A 22824-nucleotide genomic window follows, 5' to 3' on the forward strand; every position below is an offset into this window, starting at 1 on the left:
CCTAAACCGGCTCAGCGGCAAAAGGCCCAAACTTGGAAATGCCAAAAAGCAACAGAGAAAAGAACCAGAAGCCAGGAATATATTACAGACCCGAGAGCCACACTCTCTGCCTTTGTCGCAACGACGGGCTATGGCTTTGGCTGGGCCCTTTTCTCGCTTCTCCCGCAATTTGGGAAAATTGGGGTTTTGTCCCAAACCTATCAACTCTAAAGCGAATCTCCAGCAAGAGAATGGGAGGGGAAAGGGAGGTCATCCAGGTGGAAGAATGTATCCTGATTTTGGATAGGGTTTTTTTTTTTTTTAAATGAAAGTAAATGAAATGAAAAGCCCGCCTTCAAACCCTCCCCGGGCGGGGAAGTAATATGGACCCGCTATCCGGGCCCACCGTCCTTCCCTCGCCCGGATTGGTGTTCCGAGCCCAGTGGATGAGTCCCTGGAAGGACAGAGGGGTCATACGCCCAGGGACCCGGCTCCTTCAGCCTCCCGTCCGAGCCGCCCAGGCTCGCTCTAACCTGCAGGACTCGGATCGACCGGGAAAGCCCTCGGGTGACAAAAAACGATCCGTTGCGGGCTGGAAGGACACCGGGAGACTCGGGAAATATTTCCCAGGTCTGGACAAAGCAGCTCTGCTCGAAAACGAACCGTGCGAGATGCGCGTGGGACCGGCAGGACTTACCGGTCCTGGAAGCGGCCCAGGTCGGTCTCTCTCTCTCTCTCTCTCTCTCTCTCTCTCTCTCTCTCTCTCTCCCTCTTTCTCTCTCTCTCTCTCTCTCTCTCTCTCTCTCTCTCTCCCTCTTTCTCTCTCTCTCTCTCTCCCTCTCCCTCCCCTGTTCCGGCGGGCTGTGTGCGGGAAAACGCGAATTTCTCGTTTCTTTTCCTTTCGCCTGAGTGGAGGAGACGAAGCTTCGGGTTTTCTGAGCCACCAATATGACTATTATTCTTTAGTAAATGCAATACTAATTCGGCAGCCCACTCACTCCACGCTGTATGTGTCTGGTATAAGGGTTTCTCGGCCCCTCGGACCACCGCCCTCCATTCTCCACTCTCCCCTTCCCCCTTCCCTCCACCCCACCCCGCCCTTCTCCATTCCCAGCGAGTTCTTGGGCTGGAGAGATAACTAAAGGGAAACTAGCAGGCTCGGTTTGTCTTGGCCAAAAATGTCTCCTGGGTGACTATCTTTTTCTCTTTCCCCCCTTTCCCAATTTTTTTTTAAACAGCGATCTAATAATTGCTTCCCAGGCCGACTCTCCTCTTTGCGAAGGGCCCAGGTTATCATTGGCTATTTATAGCCGGGAGAGAGGTGTCTGAGAGTTCATTTGACAAGTTTTCCTGCCCGTAATAATAACTTCAAAAAAAATCCACCCATCCACCCGATGTTTCCCCACGATCGCGTTCCAGACACTTTCTAGATTTTGGTCTGCCTGTCTGTCTGTCTGTCCGTCTGTCTCTTCCTTTAGAAACCAGAACTGAGCCGGGCGGCAGATTTCTCTGCAGAACCCTGTTATTGTTGTTTACCACCTCCGCTCCTCCCTCCCCCCTTCTTCAGCCCCCTCCCTTATGCATCACCCCACCCCCACCCCCACCCCCCAAACCCCCATCCTCCTCAGTCCCGGGCTGCCGGGAGAGGAGAAACTCCAATTAAGCATCCTTGCAGCTCGAGACTTCTATGACTCAAAGGGCCAGTTGCGTGACTGGTGACGTCTCCGTGCGCTATAGGTGCAGCGGCTGGTGAGATAGCAGATATCGCCTTGTTCTCTCTTTCTTTTATTGGGGTATGGCTGGTAATAAACAGTAATATTTAATTTGTCCGAGACCACAAATCGACTTCTAGCTGGGAGGCTGGTCGCCTTTAGAGACCCTCGAGAAGCTAGTCCAGAGAACCTTTCTTGGTTTCCTTCCAAAGACTTCCCTGCAACAGCGAAACCCACCGAGCGGGGCTCGTCGTCCTTCCTCCCCTCCCCTCCCCCTACACTCACTCCCCACACCTATTTCGCTGGAGGCCCCGGGAAGATTTCTGAAGATTTTTGAAGGTAAGCACTTGTGGGTGCTATTTCCCCAACCCCACCCCCGCAAACGACCGGCGTGGGATTCGGACTTGGGCTTTCCTTCTTGCGTTTCTGGGAAACGGTTCTTTCTGATGCTCCTTTCCATCAAGACTAATTGTGCATTTCTTTATTTTGGCCCGCTCTCCGGGAAGAAAGAATTCCACGCTGCGTTTTATTATTATTCTTTCCAGCCTTCCGGTCCACAGTGCACTTGCGAATATTTTCTCTTTTTCTGGGTCCTTGCCCAGTCGGGGCGACGGTGCCCTCCTTCGGAGTTGGAATATTGGGGGGCATCAAAGAAGCGGGGATCGAGCGCTCTCCGCTAGGATGCGCCGCTGTCCCGGACTTGCCAGCTTGCGCGCAGTTGTGTTTGTTGGTGTTTTGTTTTTGTACCTCCCGAAATCTTAAAGAATCTGGAAGAGGAGAGAGGGCAGCCTGAAGGTCTTATTGACATTCTGGTTGGGCCCAAAGTCTGTCTGAAAATTCCCCTTCGCACTCCTTTTAGAAAGCTCTCCTCCTCTTTACCACACAAAGAAGTTGGTTTTGTTTAAAGCAGCAAAAAGCAATCCCGAAAGGGAGAAAGTTTTTAAAGAATGAAACCCGAAAAGAAAAGGAAAGCTAAACCTGGTTCAGTCCGTTTTCTTTTCTTTTCCTCGCCCGCTCCTCTTCGCCTTTGAGATACAAGGTGGAGTTGGGCAACTTCGTTTTCCCTCGGTTCGTCATTTCTCGGCTATCACAGAAAGGTCGGGGGCGGGGGACGCCTCTTCAAGAGGGACCCCCACCTCCCTCCCCCATCTTCTTCCCGAAGGGTTTCTGGAGGATTGGTTCGGGGATAAAGGTGGGGTGTCGAGGCTAGAGGGGGTGGGTGCCAGGGCAGGGTGGCGGCGGAGAGAGGCAGAAAGGGGGAAAATAAATTAGGAAAAGAAGCAGAAAAAGAAGAAAAAAGCCGGAGGAGTAGGGAGTGTGGGACGCGGATCTCTGAGCCCTGACATTTATTCCGGGTCTTATCAAAAATACATCCCCCAATCTGTTTCTCTTCAGACGGGAGAATGCGACAGGGGCGTCTGTTTACCCTTCTCCTGACCTATTCAACTTTACCCTCAAAATAATACATTTCCAAAAGAGAAAGAGCGAGCGAGAGAGCGAGCGAGGGCGAAGGAGAGAAGCGAAATCAAGATGAAAACAAATTCCAGCCCACAATGACGGTTTGATTATTTTAATATAGCCGGGCGCGGAGTTTTGTATACATTGTATCTTGGAGAGAAGTCGCTGGGCCCAGTCGCTCGGCTGGCCTGGGGGAGGGAAGTGTGGGGAGGGAGGGGGAGAGCTATTTTCGCATCTTTGATCTTTTCGGTGGATTGAAAATCATCTTCACATCTCTCTCAGATGGGCTGAGGGTTCAAAAAAGGGGGTGCTGGGGGCGGGGGAGGGACATGGAATCCAGGGGCTTGGACTCTGTTTAATCCCTCCTCCGCACGCCTTGGAAGGTGGTTGTGTGTGTGTGTGTGTGTGTGTGTGTGTGTGTGTGTGTGTTGTATGTGTGTGTGTGTGTGTGTGTGTTGCAATTTCTCTACTCGGGTTCTACTTGGGCAGTTTGGGACACTACCCACCGGTTCCCGGAGCACAATACAAAGAGGTTAGATCCTGGGGTTTGAGTTTAGAGGGAAGGGGGGATTGCTTAGATTTCTTTTAACTCCTGCCTCTCTGGATTGGGGAGAGGAAGGCCGGGGTCCGGGGGTTGGGGAAGGGGAGGGAAGGGCCTCGAGTCAGCCTGTTGATCGTCTTTTGTGCCTCGTTCTCGCTTGGATTCCAGAAAACTCGTCCGAGAAAAGAGGTGGTGGTGGTGGTGGTGGAAAGGAATGAGTTGGGGGGGGGGGGCAGGGATGGGGGATACGGTGAAAGTTGGGGGTGGAGGAGAAGGGAAAGGGAGGTAGTGAGGAGGAGAGTGTGTGTCTCAAGCGAAGCCCGTGCTGGTTGGATAGGAGCTCTCGGCTCTGGGGAGAGGCGGCCCAGCCTTGTCCACGTCATAGACCTCGGCAGCTCGCTCTGCCTGAACTGACAGTGAGAAGGGAGCAGAAGAAAGAGGGGGAAGGGGAGAGAGACAGAGAGAGGAGAAAGAGGGGGACGGGGGGAAAGAGAAAGGAAACAGGAGAAAGCGTGATAGAAGGGAAAGGGGAGAGAGGGAGAAGAGAAAGCGGAAGAGAGGAGGACAGAGAGAGGCAGCAGGAGAAGGAGGGAGAAAGGGAAAGGGGAGGAAGGGGAGTGACAGGAGAGACGAGAGTGTAGACTCACACATTCACACACACACACACATACACACACACACGGAAAAAAAATCGAGCCCTTCCCCCATCTAAGGGGCCTAGGGAAGACCCGAAGGTCTGAATTTTGTCGTCAGGGTCTTTCCTGGTCTCCCTGACATCCTGGAAGTGTTTGGAGAGAGACAGAAGGAGAGATAGGGAGGGAGGGAGGGCCGGAGGGTGAGGGGCGGGGAGGTTGTTGGGGAGGGGGTGGGGAGGGAGGAGAGAGAGAGAGCTGCTGCGCTGCGTGATGAATCCCCGAGTGTGAATTTTCAGGGTTGGGTTAATTGGTAGTGTGAGAAAATAAACAAATAACTAAATAAGGGAACATGCCAGCCCTCCTTCTCGCCCGCGACTTCTCTGTTGAGGAGATGCAATGAATGCATGGATTTCACCAGGCAAGGTAAGCAGCCTCTCCTCTTCTCGGCCTCCCCCTTCACACACACACACACGCGCGCGCACACACACACACACACACACACACACACACAACACACACACACACACACACACACACACACACCTCTCTCTCTCTCTCCTATCGGCTGCACAGGCAGGTCCTTCCAAGGGAAGAGCAAACAGGGTCGGAATGCGAGGGGAGTGGGAGGGTCTGGTGTTTCTCTTCCCCGATACAAACGGGCCTTAGGGGCTCCGTCTCCCTCCTCTGGGCTAGAACCCTACCATGGGGTGGGGGTGATGGGGTTTCCGTTAACCCACCTTCTTCACGTCCCTCTGATCCGTGGCCGGTGCAGGGGCGTGCGCGGAGGTGGGGATAGAAGCTGCCCAGCTCTGAGGAGGCTGTAATTCGGGTTTGCTGCTCGGGACTGGGGGCCGGACCAGCCCTAGAGGCTGGTGTGGAGCTCGCCGATGGAGGCCCGGGCCCGTCAAGCCGCGTTTTCTCCCGTGAGTGGCCGAGGTACCGGACAAGGGCGCGGGGGGCAGGGGGCGGGGGTCCCCCTTGGCTTCCCCTCCTCTCGCCCCTTCGACCTCTTGGGCCTTTTCGGCGGAGCTTTCAGCTTCCCACGCTCAGGTCGCGGAGCGTGACGATGCGCCCGGGCAGGAGCCGGTTGACCAACTCTGCTTCGGGCCCGTAGCCTTCTTCCTCTCCCACCGGCCCGCCTTGGCCCTCGGATTCCCTTTGTTTTCATTGCGCCAGAGCGCTCTGTCTCTCTCTCTCTCTCTCTCTCTCTCTCTCACGTTCTCTTTCTCTCCCTCTCTCTGCCACTCTCTGTCTCTCCCTCTGCCTTTCTGTCTCTTCCCCCCTCTCTCCCCCTCCCTGCTTTTTTGTCTCTAGCTTTTTCTGTCTCTCTTTCCCTCTCTGTCTCTCTCTGTGTCTCTCTCTATACCTTTCTCTCCCTCTCTCTGTGTCCCTCCCTGTCTTTCTCTGTCTCTCTGTTTCCCTCTCTCCCTTTCTGTATCTCTCTGTCTTTCTGTCTCTTTCCCCCTCTCTCTCTGACTCTCTGCCTGTCTTTCTCTGTCTCTTTCCCTCTCTCCTTCTCTGTCTGTCTTTCTCTGACTCTCTCTTTCCTTCATTCTCTCCCTCTCTCTGTACCTCTCCCTCTCTCCCTCTCTCTGCCTCTATCTCTTTCTGTCTTTGTCTCTCTCCCTCTCCCTCTGTCTTTCTGTGTCTCTGTCTCACTCTCCCTCCGCCTCTCTCTTTCTCTCCCTCTGTCCCCCCACCGCCTTCCGCAACACTCCTGGGAAGGGGCGAGGGGGTCATCCAAGACCAGAATCAAGCTCCTCTGCCTTCCTCCGCACCCAGAGAGAAAGAGAACTGGGAACCCAGAAGAGGCTGGGGAAGGCGGAGAAATCGGGTGTCTGAACCCTCATCCGAGCCTCTGCGTCTCTGAACAACCGGTACTTGGGCTCCTACTTCTTTCCTTAAAATCTCGTTCATCTGTGAGCTTGTGTGTCTATGCGAGTGGGTGTATCTCTCTCTGTGTTATCGTGTGCATCTGGGTGTATGTGTGTGTGTGTGTGTGTTTGGGCTCGAGGGGAGGAGAAACTTCTGGGTTTAGAAGATGAAAAAGTCGATAGAGGGAGAGGAGCGTCTTCTGGCTATCTTGTCCTTATTTTTAATCCCATTCCTAACATTGTTATTAGCATCGGTGGCGAGGGGGTCTGAGCGTCGTTAGCATAATCGTTGTTAGCCTCATTAGCACCCCAGTTGTTAGTGCCATTTCCTCTCAAGGAGACGTAGCTTTTATTCTGGAGGTTTGGAGTAACGGTAGGCTTAGTGTCGGAGATTCGGCCGCATCTGTAGCCAGAGAGAAGTAAAGTTTGGAGGCTCGGTCCGACTGGAATCCCATCGGGACAAACGCAAACATGTCCCTCTTCCCTGAATTTTCAACCTCTTTCTCCTCCTCCACGCCCCTTCCCCTGCCCCACCGCTCTGACTTCAATTTTCTCCGGCGAGAACGATCGCTGGGTTGGAATCGATTTGAGTTCGGATCGAAAGGAGTCCGCGCCTTTAATTCCAGTCGTCTACTGTTTTCTAAACCTGGCAGTAGAAGGGATTGTGATTTTTATATTTCTCCTGTGGCAGGGCTGGGTAATAGAAGCACGTCAGATACACACACATTCATTCATTCATTCGATTGTATTTATTGAGCGCTTACTTTGTGCAGAACACTGTACTAAGCGCTTGGAAAGTACAATTCGGCAACAAATAGAGACAATCCCTACCCAAAAAAGGGGTTACAGTCTTGATGGGGGAGACAGACAACAAAACAAAACAAGTAGATGGGCATCAATAGCATCAAAATATATAAATAGAATTATAGATATATACACATCATTAATACACACACACAAAAATACACATTTATATTTCTCCTTTGTCCGGGATAAGAGCAGGTCAGATGCACACATACAAATACACAAGCCCTCACACAATCAACGCAAAACACTGATGTGAATTGACCTGAGAGAGACAGTGCTTTGAAAGTGTGTGTGCGCGTATGTGCGCGCATAATAGATCCAGTTTGCCATTGCGCATAGTATTTCATCAATCGTATTTATTGAGCGCTAACTATGTGCAGAGCACTGTACTAAGCGTTTGGGAAGTACAAATTGGCAACATATAGAGACAGTCCCTACCCAACAGTGGGCTCACAGTCTAAAAGGGGGAGTATTTGCAGTGCTGCCTGCGCTTCTCCGTACTCCTTTGTGGCCCTTACTTGTCTGTGTACGCCGTCGACACTCCTTTCGACAAATGTAGCTGGGTAAATCGATGCGGTTCATTTTGACCCCGAAATACGGCATGCCGATTTCCGCGCTGACTGCATTCAGAGAAGAGCGAGGCTGGTTTGTGTCCGCACGGAGAAAGGCAGAGTCCCTTTCCCCGGGTGCTTTCCAAAAGCCCCGAAGTTTTCGGCGCCGCGCGGTACATAGAGCATTTCACGTGGCTTCAAGCGCTTAGTACAGTGCTCTGCACAACATCAACGCTCGATAAATACGATTGATCGATTCCGGAGTCTGGATTTCCTCTTCGGAAACCGGGGCAGGGGACGGGGAGAGAAGAGGAAAGAGTAAAGGGGGTCCCAAGTGTTTATTTTTGCAATAGGCGGGTTATTCGGGTTTTACGTTTTATAAACGGAGACGGCCTGCGTGGGGTGAGAGAAAGAAGACGGGCAAACGGCGTTGCGAGGAGGAAAGGGGTGGGGGGTGGGGGAAGAGATATAGAGAGTGAGAAAGGAAGGAAGAAAGAGAGAAAGTTCAATGCGCGCTGGCCTTTGGGCTCCTCCCCCCAAGCTTCCAAAAATACCGAAATCTTATCTTTATTGGCCCTTCCAGAAGGTCCAGACAAATTTGACGAGCAGCTCGCTTATCACGGTACGGAGGCCGCTTGAGATAGGTGGCTCGCCTGTCCTTTCCGTCTGACGCTCTTAATTTCGCAAGGGATAGAGCGGAGCCTTAATCACAATTAAAAACTTAAACACGATTAAAAACGCCCGGGGAGCAGCCAGAGAGCCGGTCCGGCCTAAACCGCCCCCCCCCCCCCCCACAACTCTCTTCTCCGGGCTCTTCTCTTCCAACCTGTCTCTGACCGCCTCTCTCTCTCCCTGTGTGTGTGTCTCTGGCTCTGTTTCTCCCTGCGCCCCCGCCCTCAGCGGAACACCCAGCGACCATGGCCGATGCCGAAGACGGCTTTGACGTCTCTCACACTCCGCTAGAACCGGACGTTAAGGAGTTGGCGTCCGAAGCCAAGCCTGAAAACCCTCTCGGGGCAAGCGGCAAGTCCCCCGGGTCGCCGCAGGCGGCCTTCACCCAGCAGGTAACACCCCCACCTCTCCATCCTTCCCAAACCCCCATCCAAAGGACAGATTCCCCCTTCCCTGGGGGCGCCCCAATTTTGTCCAGGAGAACACTCACCCATGCGCTCCAAAGGGACCGACCTGAACTCTCTGGGGGAGATGGGGAAGGGGTGCGAGGTGTGTAAGGGGGTGTGGGTACATCTTGGGGGGCTCTGAGGTTCATTGCCGGGTCTTAAGACACTTCAGGGTCTGCGCCCCCCTTTCTTCCTCGGACCCCAACCGCGAGGACCGGGTCTCCCCCCACCCCCAATCCCGGCCGCCGATGCTCTCTGCTTCCGCAGGAAGGTAAAATTGGGCCGGGCCCACGCGTGAGCGATTCTGCTCTTCCACCCACGAAACGTTCAGGGGTGCATCTCCTCCAGACCTGCGGAGAGGTGGCATTTCTCTTCCAGAATACAGAGCCCGATTCCATTTCCGGGAATTCCCTTCTCTCCTTTAGGATCGTTTTACTTCTCCGTCGATTTCTCCCCCGCCACCCTTCTTCCCCAGCCCGAGGTCTACAACCGAGGGCCCCGAGGGCGGTCATAGATCTGTCCAAGAGGCGAGGGATTAGCTGGCGTTTCCCCATGGAGATCTCATCCTAGCGCCTGAGCCGGGGACACAGTTCAGCCGGCGCTCCGCGGCCCGAGATGGAAACTTTTACAGGCGACACAATGTTTTTGGATCGCCTACACAAAGGTTTACAACCCCCATTTCCCACCCAAAACGCGCGCACACATACACGCACACACTCGCACACTCCTCTCGTGTCCTTGTCAATTTCTACTAGGCAAGGAAGAAGTCACGCATCTTGCCACCACAATTTTTCAGGTTGAAATCCCCGCGCGGGATGCGGACACCCGGTACCCAGGCTCCACGTCCCAGCGGGTGGACGCACCTATTTGACCTCGGCATCCATGCATCTGAACAACATTCATGCAATCGTGTTTATTGAGCGCTTACTGTGTGCAGAGCACTGTACTAAGCCCTTGGGAAGTACAAATCAACACCATATCAACACACACTGGCGCGCTCGCAGGCACACCCTGGCCTAGATAAACGACCAGTTCTTTCGTCTCCAACCAGAATGTTCCGTTGGGATTTTTGTTGTTGTTTTACACCTTCTTGGAAATGCGGAGAAATTCAGGTGCTTCTCTCCTCCAGCCAATCTCCTATCCTGTGGGCCCAACACCAGTGCTCCCCGTCACCCCCCTCTCCCCTGCACCCCGGTATTGGTATTGGTCTCTATATGTTGCCAACTTGTACTTCCCAAGCGCTTAGTACAGTGTTCTGCACACAGTAAGCGCTCAATAAATACGATTGATTGATTGATTGATTGGAGGGGACCCCCAGGCCTCCTCTAAGTCCGGAGCTACCGAGAGATCTCAGGGTGCAGGGGAGGGCCTTGGGCCTTGCTAGCCATCGCGCCGGAGCCCCGGGAGGACGAAGAGAGGGAGCTCTCTGGGGTCCGGGAAGAACCGGGAGAGGGGGCCGGGTCTGGAGGCGGTTTTCCCTGCTGATTGCTGGGTGGATCTTTCAGGGCATGGAGGGGATCAAAGTGTTCTTACACGAGCGGGAACTGTGGCTGAAATTTCACGAGGTGGGAACGGAGATGATCATAACGAAAGCTGGAAGGTAAGAAACTTTACCTCTTCAAGATGGGAGGGCGGGAGGCGGGGATGAACCCTTACCGTGTGTGTATGTGTGTGTGTGTGGGTGAGCATGTGTGTGCGTGCGTGTTTAAATAATAGAGAAGGAGAGAATTAATTGATCACAGTCAGTTACAGATTTCTTTGTTCTTTCTCCACTCCCCCTGCTTCACTCAACTAATCTTTACACAGACATTATGTCCATATCCGTAATTTATATATTTCTATTCATGTCTATTCCCCTCTACCCCCTTGACTGTCAGCTCGTTGTGGGCAGGATAGTGTGTCTGTTATATTGTTGTGTTGTCCTCCCCCAAGAGCTAAGTACAGTGCCCTGTACATGGTAAGCGCTCAATAAATACTTTTGACTGAGGTACAAATGGACACGAACCGGGTGGGTGAACGAAAGAGAGGAACAGAGAAACCGACTCAGAGAAAATTTGAGAGACGCAGAGAAACAGAGAGGCGGATTCCGAGACAAATATTCCGAGAGAGAGAGGGAGAGAGAGAGGGAGAGAGAGAGAAAAAAACTGAGACTGACTGTTTCAGGCCTTTCATGTCGTCAAGTCCTCCCGCTTTCGATTTCCCTGGATGCCCGCCAGGATCCCGCCCGTTTGCCAAATCCTGAATTGTTGAATGTAGTCGCTACCTCTTCCATTGTTTATAGGAAGCAGCCGGGGGGCTTTGAAACTTAGACCGGCCTCTGCCGGCCTGTATATACAGACACAGATAAACACGGCGGGTCACACAAATATACACTCTCCCGTGTCCCTGTTCAAAGCCCGCCGGGGCCTGTGATCGAAATGTGAGGACGAACTCTGTGTGTGTGTGTGTGTGTGTGTGTGTGTGTGTGTGTGTGTGTGTGTGTGTGTGTGTGTGTGTACACGCGTGTGTGTATGCATGAGAATGTATGTGTGTATGCCTGAGTGTATTCATCTGTAGGTGCGTGAATGGGGGCCTGCATGTAGTATGTGTAAGCATAGTCATATGTATATATATGTGAGTGCGTGTACATGCTCGTGCGAATGCATGTGCGCTCGTGTAGTTGCGTTTGCGTCCATGAGTCTGCATGTGTGTATATGTGATTGCGGAACGTATGGGAGAACGTGCGTGTGCGTGTGTCTATGTGCGCTTCTGTGTGTACCTTTATGTGACGGCGTTCGTGCATGCGTGTGCATGTGTCTGTATATATGTTTGTTGGTGTGTGTCAGTGTGCGTGTGTGCTCGCACTTTCTCCACGCGTTTCCCTTGGGCCCGGAGCCGACGGTCGGTCCGGGGGAGGCGGTCAGTCGGACGGTCCGGTGGGAGGTGGGGAGGGAGGCGGGGGACTAAATGGGGAGGAGTTGACATTTATTATTATTTGAAATTAAACAACGTCTCTGTCCGGGCCACGCCGGAGGGGGCCGGTGGTGATAGATGACGGGAGTCTGTTTACACGAACCCCGAGGGCCCCCCGAGTCCGCCCTGGGCGATCGGGGGTGGAGGGGGTGGGGGGCGGCCGGGAGGGGCTGCGGTCAGTCCGCAAGCTGGCCAGCTCCGAGCCGCGCCGCCCAGAGAGTTCACTCTCAAAGGATGACCAGCCCGTTGACGGATAGCTCCGTGTAAACACGCCCGAGGCCTCCGGTAACCCCCCAGCTCCGGCGATGTCTTAAAGTGAGAGGACATTCCTTTTAATAATAATGATGGTGGCATTCGTTAATAATAATGATGATGGTATTTGTTAAGCGCTTACTATGTGCGAAGCACTGTTCTGAGCGCTGGGAAGGTTACAAGGTGATCAGGTTGTCCCACAGAGGGCTCACAGTCTTAATCCCCATTTTACAGATGAGGTAACTGAGGCAAAGAGAAGTGAATTGATTTACCCAAAGTCACACAGCCGGGATTTGAACCCATGACCTCGGACTCCAAAGTCCGTGCTCTTTCCACTGAGCCACGCTGCTTCTCTAAGCGCTTACTTTGTGCCAGGCACTGTACTAGGCGCTGGGGTGGATACAAGCAAATCGAGTTGGGCACAGTCCCTGTCCTACATGGGGCTCACAGTCTCCATCCCCATTATTTAGAGGAGATCACTGAGGCCCAGAGAAGTAAAGTGACTTGCCCTGGGTCATACAGCAGACAAGTGGATTAGAACCCATGACTTTCTGATCCCCAGGCCCGGGCTCTATCCACTAGGCCATGCTGCTTCTCTCCCCCCCCCCCCACCCCCCCACCACTCGGCCCCTGAGAGGCCGGCCTCCCTGAGGCGGCTCTCTGAATGTGCATGGCCCGTGGAGTCATCCGCACGTGTGAATTGTCCGGATAATTCCGACATGAAAAATATGAATTCCCCCTGGCCCTCGACGTTCCAGCCATTCCCCCGGTTTGCGGGTGGGGATGTTAAAACTACTGAGGCCAAAGGGGATTATTTAGTCAACGTTATCCGGATAATTAGCGTATTGTAGATTTAGGCCCTCGTCCTTAAGCCCTTCTAAGCATTCTGGGTCGACTTCCAGGGAAAAATGTCTCCTGATTTACCCTCCCTCTGTCACTCTTGGGGGTTGCTTATTTTTGGAGGGCGTCGAGGGGTTAGGCTTTGGCTCCAGAATATGAACGAGAGAGAGAAAAAGAGAGGAAGAAGGAGGAGAGAGAGCGTTCAGGAAATTTTGTAGATGATTATAATGATTCGTAGAGAGGGAATCAGGTGGACAGAAGCAAAATGGGGGTGTGTGGGGAGGGTCACGGCGAGGGAAATGCGTATTACAGCAGAGAAGGCAAAACGGTTGGATATCCTAATGCTGTTGAAATGGATCTTTTAATCCCTCTCTCGTACAACCTATGGGCGCGAGCATGAGTGTCACCAGGAAGGTTGTGAGGGGAGGAGGTTTCGGGGTTGTGTGTGTCCCTGTGGTTATGTTCACGTGATTTTAGGGTCCTACTCACCACCTCCTTCCCAGGCCCAACCGCGACGAAATGGGGGTTGGGTCGTCTGGGAAGAAATGGCCCTTCCTCCCGCCTCCTTATGAATTTACGTTTGGGGCCTAAATTTAGAAGTTTCTTTTTTTTGTAAAGGGAACTTTTTTTTCGGGTCAAAACATTGCTTCTAATTTCCTTGGAGGAATATAACGTGTCTCCTTCCTCCCCAATAACGATAAGCATAGATTTGGGGCGGGGGCGAGGAGCAGTTCCCCCCCAACTTCCCTCCCACCCAGCCTCAATACTCTGTCACTCCCCCAGCGAGGAGTTTCTCCTAATCTTGTTCTCGCTTCCTTTCTTCTACATTCTCGTTTTCTTCCCTCCCCCCGCCCCCCACCCCCCACCTCCCCTCTTCTCTGTAGGCGAATGTTTCCCAGCTATAAAGTGAAGGTTACCGGGCTTAACCCCAAAACTAAGTACATACTGTTGATGGATATCGTACCTGCGGACGACCACAGATACAAATTTGCGGACAACAAGTGGTACTTCCCCACCCCCTTCCCAGCCCCTGAAAGATGTGGGAGAAAGAGAAGGGAGAGCGGGGGGAGGAGTACGCAGGATCGAGGTCTCCTTGAAGAATGAGCCCTTCCAGAATGTTTATCCACTACCTGCTTGGGATCTGTCTTTGAGCTGAATTTCCGGATCTCCCGGGTGCACCAGCGGGAAGGGAAAGAGATCGGGAAGGGCTGAAAGGGAGAGAGAAAGAGGAAAGGGGGGGGGGCGAGATGGAGAGAGGGAGAAGAGGGGGAAGGAAGGGGGAGAGAGGAGGGAGAAAAGGGAAGGGAGGGGGAGAAAGTGGGGAGGAAGGAGGGAGGGGGAGAGAGGGAGGGAGAAGAGGAGGAGAGAGGAGGGGGGAAAGGCAGACTAAAGGGGAGAGAGGATGGAGAGGAGGGAGAGAGGGAGGAAAAGGGGGAGGGAGAAAGGGGGAAAAAGAGGGAGAGATGGGGAGAAGGAGGGAGAGAGGGGATAGAAAAGGGAGGAAGGGAGAGAAAGGGATAAGAAGGGGAGGGGAGAGGGAGAGAAGAGAGAAAAGGGAAGAGGGGGAGAAAGAGGGAGGGGGGAAATAAGAGGGAGAAGGGGGAGAGAGAAGGGCAGGGGGAAACAGGAGGGATAAAGGGGAGAGAAGGAAGGAGAGAGGGAGGAAGAGATGGGGAGGGAGAAAAGGAGAAGGGGAAGAAAGAGGGAGAGAGGAGGGAGAAAGAGGGAGGGGAGAGAGAGAAGAGGGAGAAATGTGGATGGGGAAGAAAGGGGGAGAGAGGAGGAGAGAGGAGCATGGAGAGTCGAGGAGGGAGAGGTCTGGAAGCAAAACTCTTGGTAGGGCTCCACACCCCCTGTCCTGTCCTGGCTCCGGGGATGTTCCAGGCCTTGGGACGAAACGCTGAGTGAAAGTGACGGTCACTTGGAAAGATAAATCCACTTCCGGGTGGGGACAGGGCCGGCCTGAGAGACCCAAACTCACCTGCCCTGCGTCTGGCAGGAGTTGGGCAAAGGCTGAGCAGGGGGTGGGCAGGGGCAGGGGGTGGGTTGAGCTGAGGGAAAGCTGGTCTGGCCTGGGTTGGGGCAGAGTCGGGCTTGGGCTGGGCCGGAGCTGGGGTTGGGGTCACTTTAGGTTCGGACACAGCAGCTAGGAGTCAGCGAGCGTTTGCTTCCCCTTCCCTCGGGTCCAGGTCGGTGACGGGCAAAGCGGAGCCCGCCATGCCAGGGCGCTTATATGTCCACCCCGATTCCCCGGCCACCGGCGCTCACTGGATGCGGCAGCTCGTCTCCTTCCAGAAGCTGAAGTTGACCAATAACCACCTAGACCCCTTCGGCCATGTGAGTAGTCAAGGCGCGCAGCCGGAGCCCTTCCTCCCCTCCCCGCTTTATCCGTCCATCCTCTCCTCTTAATAATAATGGTGGTATTTGTTAAAGCGCTTACTATTTGCCAAGTACTGTTCTAAGCGCTGGGGTAGATACAAGGTAATCAGGGAGTCCCACGTGGGGCTCACAGTCTTCATCCCCATTTTACAGATGAGGGAACTGAGGCACAGAGAAGTGAAGTGACTTGCTCAAAGTCACACAGCTGACGAGTGGCAGAGTCGGGATGAGAGCCCACGACCTCTGACTCCCAAGCCCGGGCTTTTTCCACTAAGCCACGCTGCTTCTCTTTCTCCATCTCTCCTTATCCATCCATTCCCCCTTCCTCCTTTTCCTCGTTTTCCCTTTCCACCTCCTCCCCCTTCATTCATTCAATCGTATTTATTGAGCGCTTACTGCATGCAGAGCACTGCACTAAGCGCTTGGGAGAACACAATAGAAAAATAAACGGACACATTCCCTGCCCACAACGAACTTACAGTCTAGAGGAGGGGAGACAGACATCAATAGAAATAAATAAATGACAGATATGGACATGTGCTGTGGGACTTGGGGGGGGGGGGGGGCGGGTGAACAAATGGACAAGTCAAGACGCAGAATGGAGTGGGAGAAGAGGAAAGGGGGTATTTAGGGTAGGACTCTGGGAGAAGGTGGGCTTTCAATAAGCTTTGGAGGGGGGGAGTAATTGTCTCTATCCACCCATCCATCCATCCACCCAGTGCTAAATATAATGCCTGCACATAGTAAGCGCTTAACAAATGGTATGACTGTTATTATCCATCTCTTCCTTCCCCTCTTCCTCCTCCTCTTCCTCCTTCTTATCCATCCTCATTTTCCTCCCCCGCCCCCTCCTATTTATCCATTCTCACTTTCCTCCTTTTCTCCCTCATCCTCCATCTTCTTCTTCTCTCTCTTTCGCAATCTCCTTTTCTCTTTCTCCCCTTTTGTAAACTCGAAGTGTTGTGTAAGACCTTACATCCCAGTTCCTGACCACCCCCCGACACCTCCCCCCCACTCCACCCCGACACCGTGTTACTAAGAGTGGCTTCCTAGGAAGGTGGATCTCGGTTAAACTTCCCTGACGCCACCCAAAAGTTCCTGGTTTTTGAGTGAAGCAGGATGGGTAGACCAGAGCAACCGCAGAGGAACAGTGTAATAATAATAATGATAATAGCATTTGTTAAGCGCTTACTATGTGTCAGGCACTGTTCTAAGCGCTGGAATAGATACAAAGTAATCCGGTTGTCCCACACGGGGCTCAAAGTCTTAATCCTCATTTTACAAATGAGGTAACTGAGGCGCAGAGAAGTGAAGTGACTTGCCCAAGGTCACACAGCGGACACATGGCAGAGTAGGGATTAGAACACATGACTTTCGGACTCCTAGGTCCGGGCTCTATCCACTAAGCCAGAATAAATCGCTGCGCGACGGGCAGGGAAAGCTCTCCCTTGGGTGATCTGGATTTCTCAGATTCAGAAGGGAGAGAGTTAATAATAACGATGGTGATAATAAAAATGATAATACAATTTGGTAAGCGTTTACGAATATTTTCTAAACACCGTTCTAAGCGCTGAGGCAGCTACAAGATAATCCCGTCAAACACAGTCCCTATTCCCAGTGGGGCTCACAGTTTAACAGGGAATAGGATTTAAATACCGCCCCCCCCCCATTTTACAGATGAGGAAACTGAGGCCAAGAGAAGTGAAATGATTTACCCAAAGTCATACAGCAGACAAGTGGCAGAACCGGGATTAAAACCCAGGTCCTATCTGACTCCCAGGCTGGGACTCTTCATTTAGCTTTAATTCTATTTGTTCTGACGACTTGACACCTGTCCACATGTTTTGTTTTGTTGTCTGTCTCCCCCTTCTAGACCGTGAGCCCATTGTTGGGTAGGGGCCGTCTCTATATGTTGCCGACTTGTACTTCCCAAGCGCTTAGTACAGTGCTCTGCCCACAGTAAGCGCTCAATACATACCCCCGGCCCACATTCTACCTCTGGCCTGGAATGCCCTCCCTCCTCACATCCGCCAAACTAGCTCTCTTCCCCCCTTCAAAGCCCTACTGCGAGCTCACATCGTCCAGGAGGCCTTCTCAGACTGAGCCCCCCTTTTCCTCTGCTCCTCCTTCCCTCCCCATCGCCCCAATTCCCTCTGCTCTACCCCCTTCCCCGCCCCACAGCACTTATGTATATTTGTACATATTTATTATTCTATTAATTTTATTAATGATCTATATATATATATATCCATAATTCTGCTTATTTATTTTAATGCTATTGATGCCTGCCTACTTGTTTTGCTTTGTTGTCTGTCTCCACCCTCTAATAATAATAATAATAATAATAATAATAATAATAATAATAATAATGGTATTTGTTAAGCGCTTACTTTATGCCAAGCACTGTTCTAAGCGCTGGGGTAGATACAAGGCTATCAGGTTGTCCCACGTGGGGCTCACAGTTTTAATCCACATTTTAGAGATGAGGTAACTGAGGCACAGAGAAGTTAAGTGACTTGCCCAAAGTCACACAGCTGACAAGCGCGGGATTAGAACCCACGACTTTTGACTCCTAAGCCCGTGCTCTTTTCGCTAAACCACGCTGCTTCTAGACTGTGAGCCCGTTGTTGGGAACGGATTGTCTCTGTTGCCAAATTGTACTTTCCAAGCGCTTAATACAGTGTTCTGCGCACAGTAAGCGCTCAATAAATACGATTGAATGAACGCACTGTACTAAGATCTAAAATATAAAATCGGTTTAAAGCAGCCAGGCGACGCCCCCTTTTCTCCAGGCTTCCCTTCCCCTCCCCCTTGAAAATCTGCATTTATAATCTGCATTTAGAGAAGCAGCGTGGTTTAGTGGACACAGCACCGGCTTGGGAGTCAGAGGTCGTTGGTTCTAATCCCTACTCTGCCACTTGTCAGCGGTGTGACTTTGGGCAAGTCACTTAACTTCTCCGTGCCTCAGTTACCTCATCTGTAAAAATGGGAATCAAGACTGTGAGCCCCAAGTGGGACAACCTGATAACCTTGTATCTATCCTAGCGTTTAGAGCAGTGCTTGGCACATAGTAAGCGCTTAACAAATGCCATCATTATTATTATTACTGTAAGGGAATTACAACAGTGAAGAAACGGAAATCTTCCCAGTGGGAGGGAATCTCGTGTGGGATTTGCATCTCCCCCACGGGGCAGGAGCCGCGGGGCTGAATCAATTTCTTTCTTCTCCTTCCTGCTTCTCCCAGCCTCCTGCTAAGGGTCCTTACCCTCCTCCCCCCGGAGGTCCTCCCGGGGGCGTCTAAACCGGCCCCCCACTTTTGAACCCCCTCCTCTCCGCCAGGGGTAGGGGCGTTTGTGGGTGGGTACGTGGGCAAGCCAGAGACAGAGTGTGTGTCGGCTAGTGGCTCAAGGGTGTGAATGTGTTTGTGAGTAATGAAGTATCGGAGTCTCTTCGGATGCGCTAGAGTGTGTGTTTGTGTGACTGCATACTCGTGCAGGGACTGTGCTTATTATTCTATTGTACTCTCCCAAGCGCTTAGTACAGTGCTCTGCACACAGTAAGCGCTCTGTCGATACGATGGAATTGAATTAGCTGGTTAAACCGCCTGTCTAGCAAACAGGAGATCCTGAGTTCATAACCCAGAGGTGCCCTTCGTTTTACAGCGCTTACAACAGTGCTTGGCACATAGTAAGCGCACAACAAATACCATCATTATTATCACTGTTAACTGAAATTTGTAGTTCTGTTCAATTCAATCCAATCGAATTTACTGAGCGCTTACTGTGTGCAGAGCACTGTACTAAGCGCTTGGGAAGGTACACTATCAATCATTATGAGTGACAATCCCTGCCCACAAAGAGCTCACAGTTTTGGGGTGGGGCGCAGACATCATTACAAATACACAGACATCAATATAAATAAATAAAATGACTGATGTATACATAAGTGCTTTGGGGTGGGAAGAGGGGAGAAGAGCAAAGGGAGAAAGTCAGGGCGACGCAGAAAGGAGTGGGAGATGGAGAAAAGTGGGGCATAATCTGGGAAGGCCTCTTGGAGGAGATGGACCTTCAGTGAGGTTCGAAGTTGGGGGAGAGTCATTGTCTGGCGGATTTGAGGAGGGAGGGCGTTCCCAGACTAAGCTCCCCTTTCCAGCGCTTAGAACAGTGCTTTGCACATAGTAAGCGCTTAACAAATACCAAAATTATTATTAAAATTATTATTATTTTCCTCTGCTCCCCCTTCCCTCCCCAACACCCTGACTCGCTCCCTTTGCTCTACCCCCTTCCCCCCCACATTCATTCATTCTTTCAATCGTATTTATTAAGCGCTTACTGTGTGCAGAGCACTCTACTAAGCGCTTGGAAAGTACAAGTTGGCAACACATAGAGACGGTCCCTACCCAACAGCGGGCTCAAGGCTAGAAGGGGGAGACAGACAACAAAACAAAATATATTAACAAAATAAAATAAATAGAATAGTAAATATGTACAAGATATGTACAAATAGTAAATATGTATTGCACAGGACCTGTGCAATTATTTATAATTCTATTTATTTATATTAATGATGTGCATGTATCTATAGTTCTACTTATATTGATGCTATTGATGCCTGTTTACTTGTTTTGATGCCTGTCTCCTCCCTTCTAGACTGTGAGCCCGTTGTGGGCAGGGATTATCTCCATTTGTTGCTGAATTGTACTTTCCAAGGGTTTAGTACCAGTGCTCTTCATACAATAAGCGCTCAATAAATATGAATGAATGAAAGTTGCAGCCATGTGCATGCGTGTTTGTTTGGGCGTGCGTGGATGTGGGTGCTCAAGGGTGTCTGAAGAGGAGACGATAATAATAATAATAATAATAATGGCATTTATTAAGCGCTTACTATGTGCAAAGCACTGTTCTAAGCGCCAGGGAGGTTACAAGGTGATCAGGTTGTCCCACGGGGGGCTCACATGGCTCAGTGGAAAAGAGCACGGGCTTTGGAGTCAGGTGTCATGGGTTCGAATCCCGGCTCCGCCACTTGTCAGCTGTGTGACTTCAGGCAAGTCACTTAACTTCTCTGTGTCCCAGTTACCTCAGCTGTAACATGGGGATGAAGACTGTGAGCCCCACGTGGGACAACCTGATCACCTTGTATCCCCCCAGCGCTTAGAACAGTGCTTTGCACATAGTAAGCGCTTAATAAATGCCATTTTTAAAAATCCCCATTTTACAGATGAGGGAACTGAGGCGCAGAGAAGTTAAGTGACTTGCCTAAAGTCACACAGCTGACAGTTGGTGGAGCCGGGATTTGAACCCATGACCTCTGACTCCAAAGCCCGGGCTCTTTCCACTGAGCCACGGTGCTGGATATGAGAGAGAGAGAGAGAGAGAGAGAGAGAGAGAGAGAGAGAGAGAGAGAGAGAGAGAGAGAGAAAGAGAGAAAGAGAGAGAGAGAGTGTGTGTGTGTGTGTGTGTGTAGGAGCCTCCAGCTTCAGCAGGCCGGGATTCCCAAGGCTACCCCTCCCCCCGGCCCCCAGAGATAAGTTTCTCGAGGAAGAAAACTGCCCCTGAGACTAGGGGGTATCTGGTCTCTATCCACCCTCGCGGAGACCCCGGAATCAATCATCAATCAATCAATCTATCAACCAGTGGTACTTGATGATGATGATGATGGTGGTATTTGTTAAGCGCGTACTATGTGCCAAGCACTGTTCTAAGCGCTGGGGTAGATACAAGGTAATCAGATGGGCCCCCGTGGGGCTCACCGTCTTAATCCCCGTTTTACAGATGAGGTAACTGAGGCACAGAGAAGTGAAGTGACTTGCCCAAAGTCACACAGCTCACAAATGGCGGAGCCGGGATTAGAACCCACGACCTCTGATTCCCAAGCCCGGGCTCTTTCCACTAAGCCGCGCTGCTTCTCGAAATTGTTGCTTATTGTGCTTATTGGTACTTATTGGTCGGTTACCGTGGGCAGAGCGCTATGTTGCACTACAGAACGGAAAATGAGGGTACGGAGAAGCTGGAGGTCATTCTCCCCCCTCCCCTAACCCCCCTCCCGTCCCTCTTCCTCCTGGGCCCTGGCGCCCCCGGCTCCCAGCCCCACGGACAGGGCAGCCTTAAAGAAAGGCCGGGTCATTAGATCGCTCTCCGAGCCCGACCCAAGATGTCAAGGCAATTTGGCTAAGGCCAGCAGACGGGAGCGCGGCTCTGGGCTTGGCGCGGGCCGGCGGGGGTGGAGGGAGGCCGGGAGGCCGGGAGGCCGGGGAGGGGGCGGGAGGAGAGACAGACGGACAGACAGACAGACAGAGAGGGATGACCAACAGAGAGAGACTGAGACAGAGACAGAGACTGAGACAGAGACTGACAGTCAGCCATAGAGAAATTGAAACAGAGACTGAGAGACAGAGGGATGACAGACAGAGGCTGAGACAGTCAGAGACTGAGACACAGAGAGACTCACAGTGAGAGACAGAGAGAGAGGCAGAGGGATGAAAAGGACTTGAGACAAAGACATAGAGGTATTGAGACACAGATAGACAGAGTGAGAGGCAGAGGGATGACAGAGACTGAGACAGAGACATAGAGAAATTGAGACAGAGACAGAAAGACTGAGACAGAAACAGAGAGAAACAGAGGGATGACAGCGTGGCTCAGTGGAAAAAGCACGGGCTTTGGAGTCAGAGGTCATAGGTTCAAATCCCGGCTCCTCCAATTGTCAGCTGTGTGACTTTGGGCAAGTCACTTAACTTCTCTGTGCCTCAGTTACCTCACCTGTAAAATGGGGATTAAGATTGTGAGCCCCCGTGGGATGACAACCTGATCACCTTGTAACCTCCCCAGCGCTTAGAACAGTGCAACAGTGCTTTGCACATAGTAAACACTTAATAAATGCCATCATCATCGTCATAATCATCGTCATGACAGACAGGACTGAGACAGTCAGAGATAGACAGATAATGATGGAGACGGAGACTGAGATAGTAAGAGATTGAGACAGTCAGAGGCAGAGAGAGACAGATAGTGAGAGATTGAGATAGCGACAGAAAGAGAGAGGGGAATGACAGAGACAGAGAGATTGAGAAAATCAGAGACAGAGAGAGGTCAGAGGCAGAGAGCGACAAAGAGACAAAGAGGGATGAAGAGACAGAGAGAGAATGAGACAGAGAGACTGAGACAATCACAGAGAGAGACATAGAGAGGTCAGAGAGAGAGAGAGAGAGAGAGAGAGAGAGAGAGAGAGAGAGAGAGAGAGGGGAAGAGAGACAGAGGAAGAGAGGGAGGGATGGCGGGCTTTCTCGAAATTAAACCCCGGGCCCAACGCAAGACGAGGGGCTGTCTCTAGACTGAAAACTCGTTGTGGGCAGGGACTGTGTCTTTTGATTGTTGGATTGAACTCTCCCAACCGCTTAGTACAGTGCTCAGCGCACAGAAAGTGCTCAGTAAATACGATCGAGTGAATGAGTGAATGGGTTCGGGAAAACAGGCCTTTCGACCATGTGTTTATGCGCGATCTGGTCAAGCCGAGCGGGATTTCTGCTCGTAGAATAATCCGCAACCGCATTGGGCGGGTAGGCCAGATTTCTCCAGTTCGCGTCCTAATCAGAGATGCAAGCAGCCGCCAACTCCTTTGGAAATTCGTTTCCCGAGCGGTGCGTTGCTCGTTGAACCCCGAGTTAGCCCGACATGTAATGGAGCGGGGGGCTGGGGAGCGATTCGAAATAATAAACGGTAGCGATATT

At 51.9% G+C, this 22824-nt stretch overlaps 1 protein-coding gene across 5 annotated transcripts in view; it reads left to right on the plus strand.

The window, feature by feature from the left end:
* TBX5 (T-box transcription factor 5) overlaps positions 1–22824 on the plus strand; it is an 82727-nt gene that overhangs the window by 17097 nt on the left and 42806 nt on the right. Inside the window, exons 1-5 of one of the 5 annotated variants that reach the window (XM_038763839.1) lie at positions 618–696; positions 8458–8621; positions 10181–10275; positions 13604–13723; positions 14909–15056. In XM_038763839.1, the coding sequence (XP_038619767.1) occupies positions 651–696; positions 8458–8621; positions 10181–10275; positions 13604–13723; positions 14909–15056 (573 nt within the window). In that variant the 5' untranslated portion in view covers positions 618–650. Of the gene's footprint in view, positions 1–617; positions 697–4650; positions 4749–4837; positions 5262–8457; positions 8622–10180; positions 10276–13603; positions 13724–14908; positions 15057–22824 lie in introns of those variants that run through there. The other 4 variants (XM_038763840.1, XM_038763837.1, XM_038763842.1 and 1 more) reach the window with 4 other exon arrangements.

The sequence above is a fragment of the Tachyglossus aculeatus genome, chromosome 21 (genome assembly GCF_015852505.1).
Source record: "Tachyglossus aculeatus isolate mTacAcu1 chromosome 21, mTacAcu1.pri, whole genome shotgun sequence".
In the NCBI taxonomy this organism is placed as follows: Eukaryota; Metazoa; Chordata; class Mammalia; order Monotremata; family Tachyglossidae; genus Tachyglossus; species Tachyglossus aculeatus.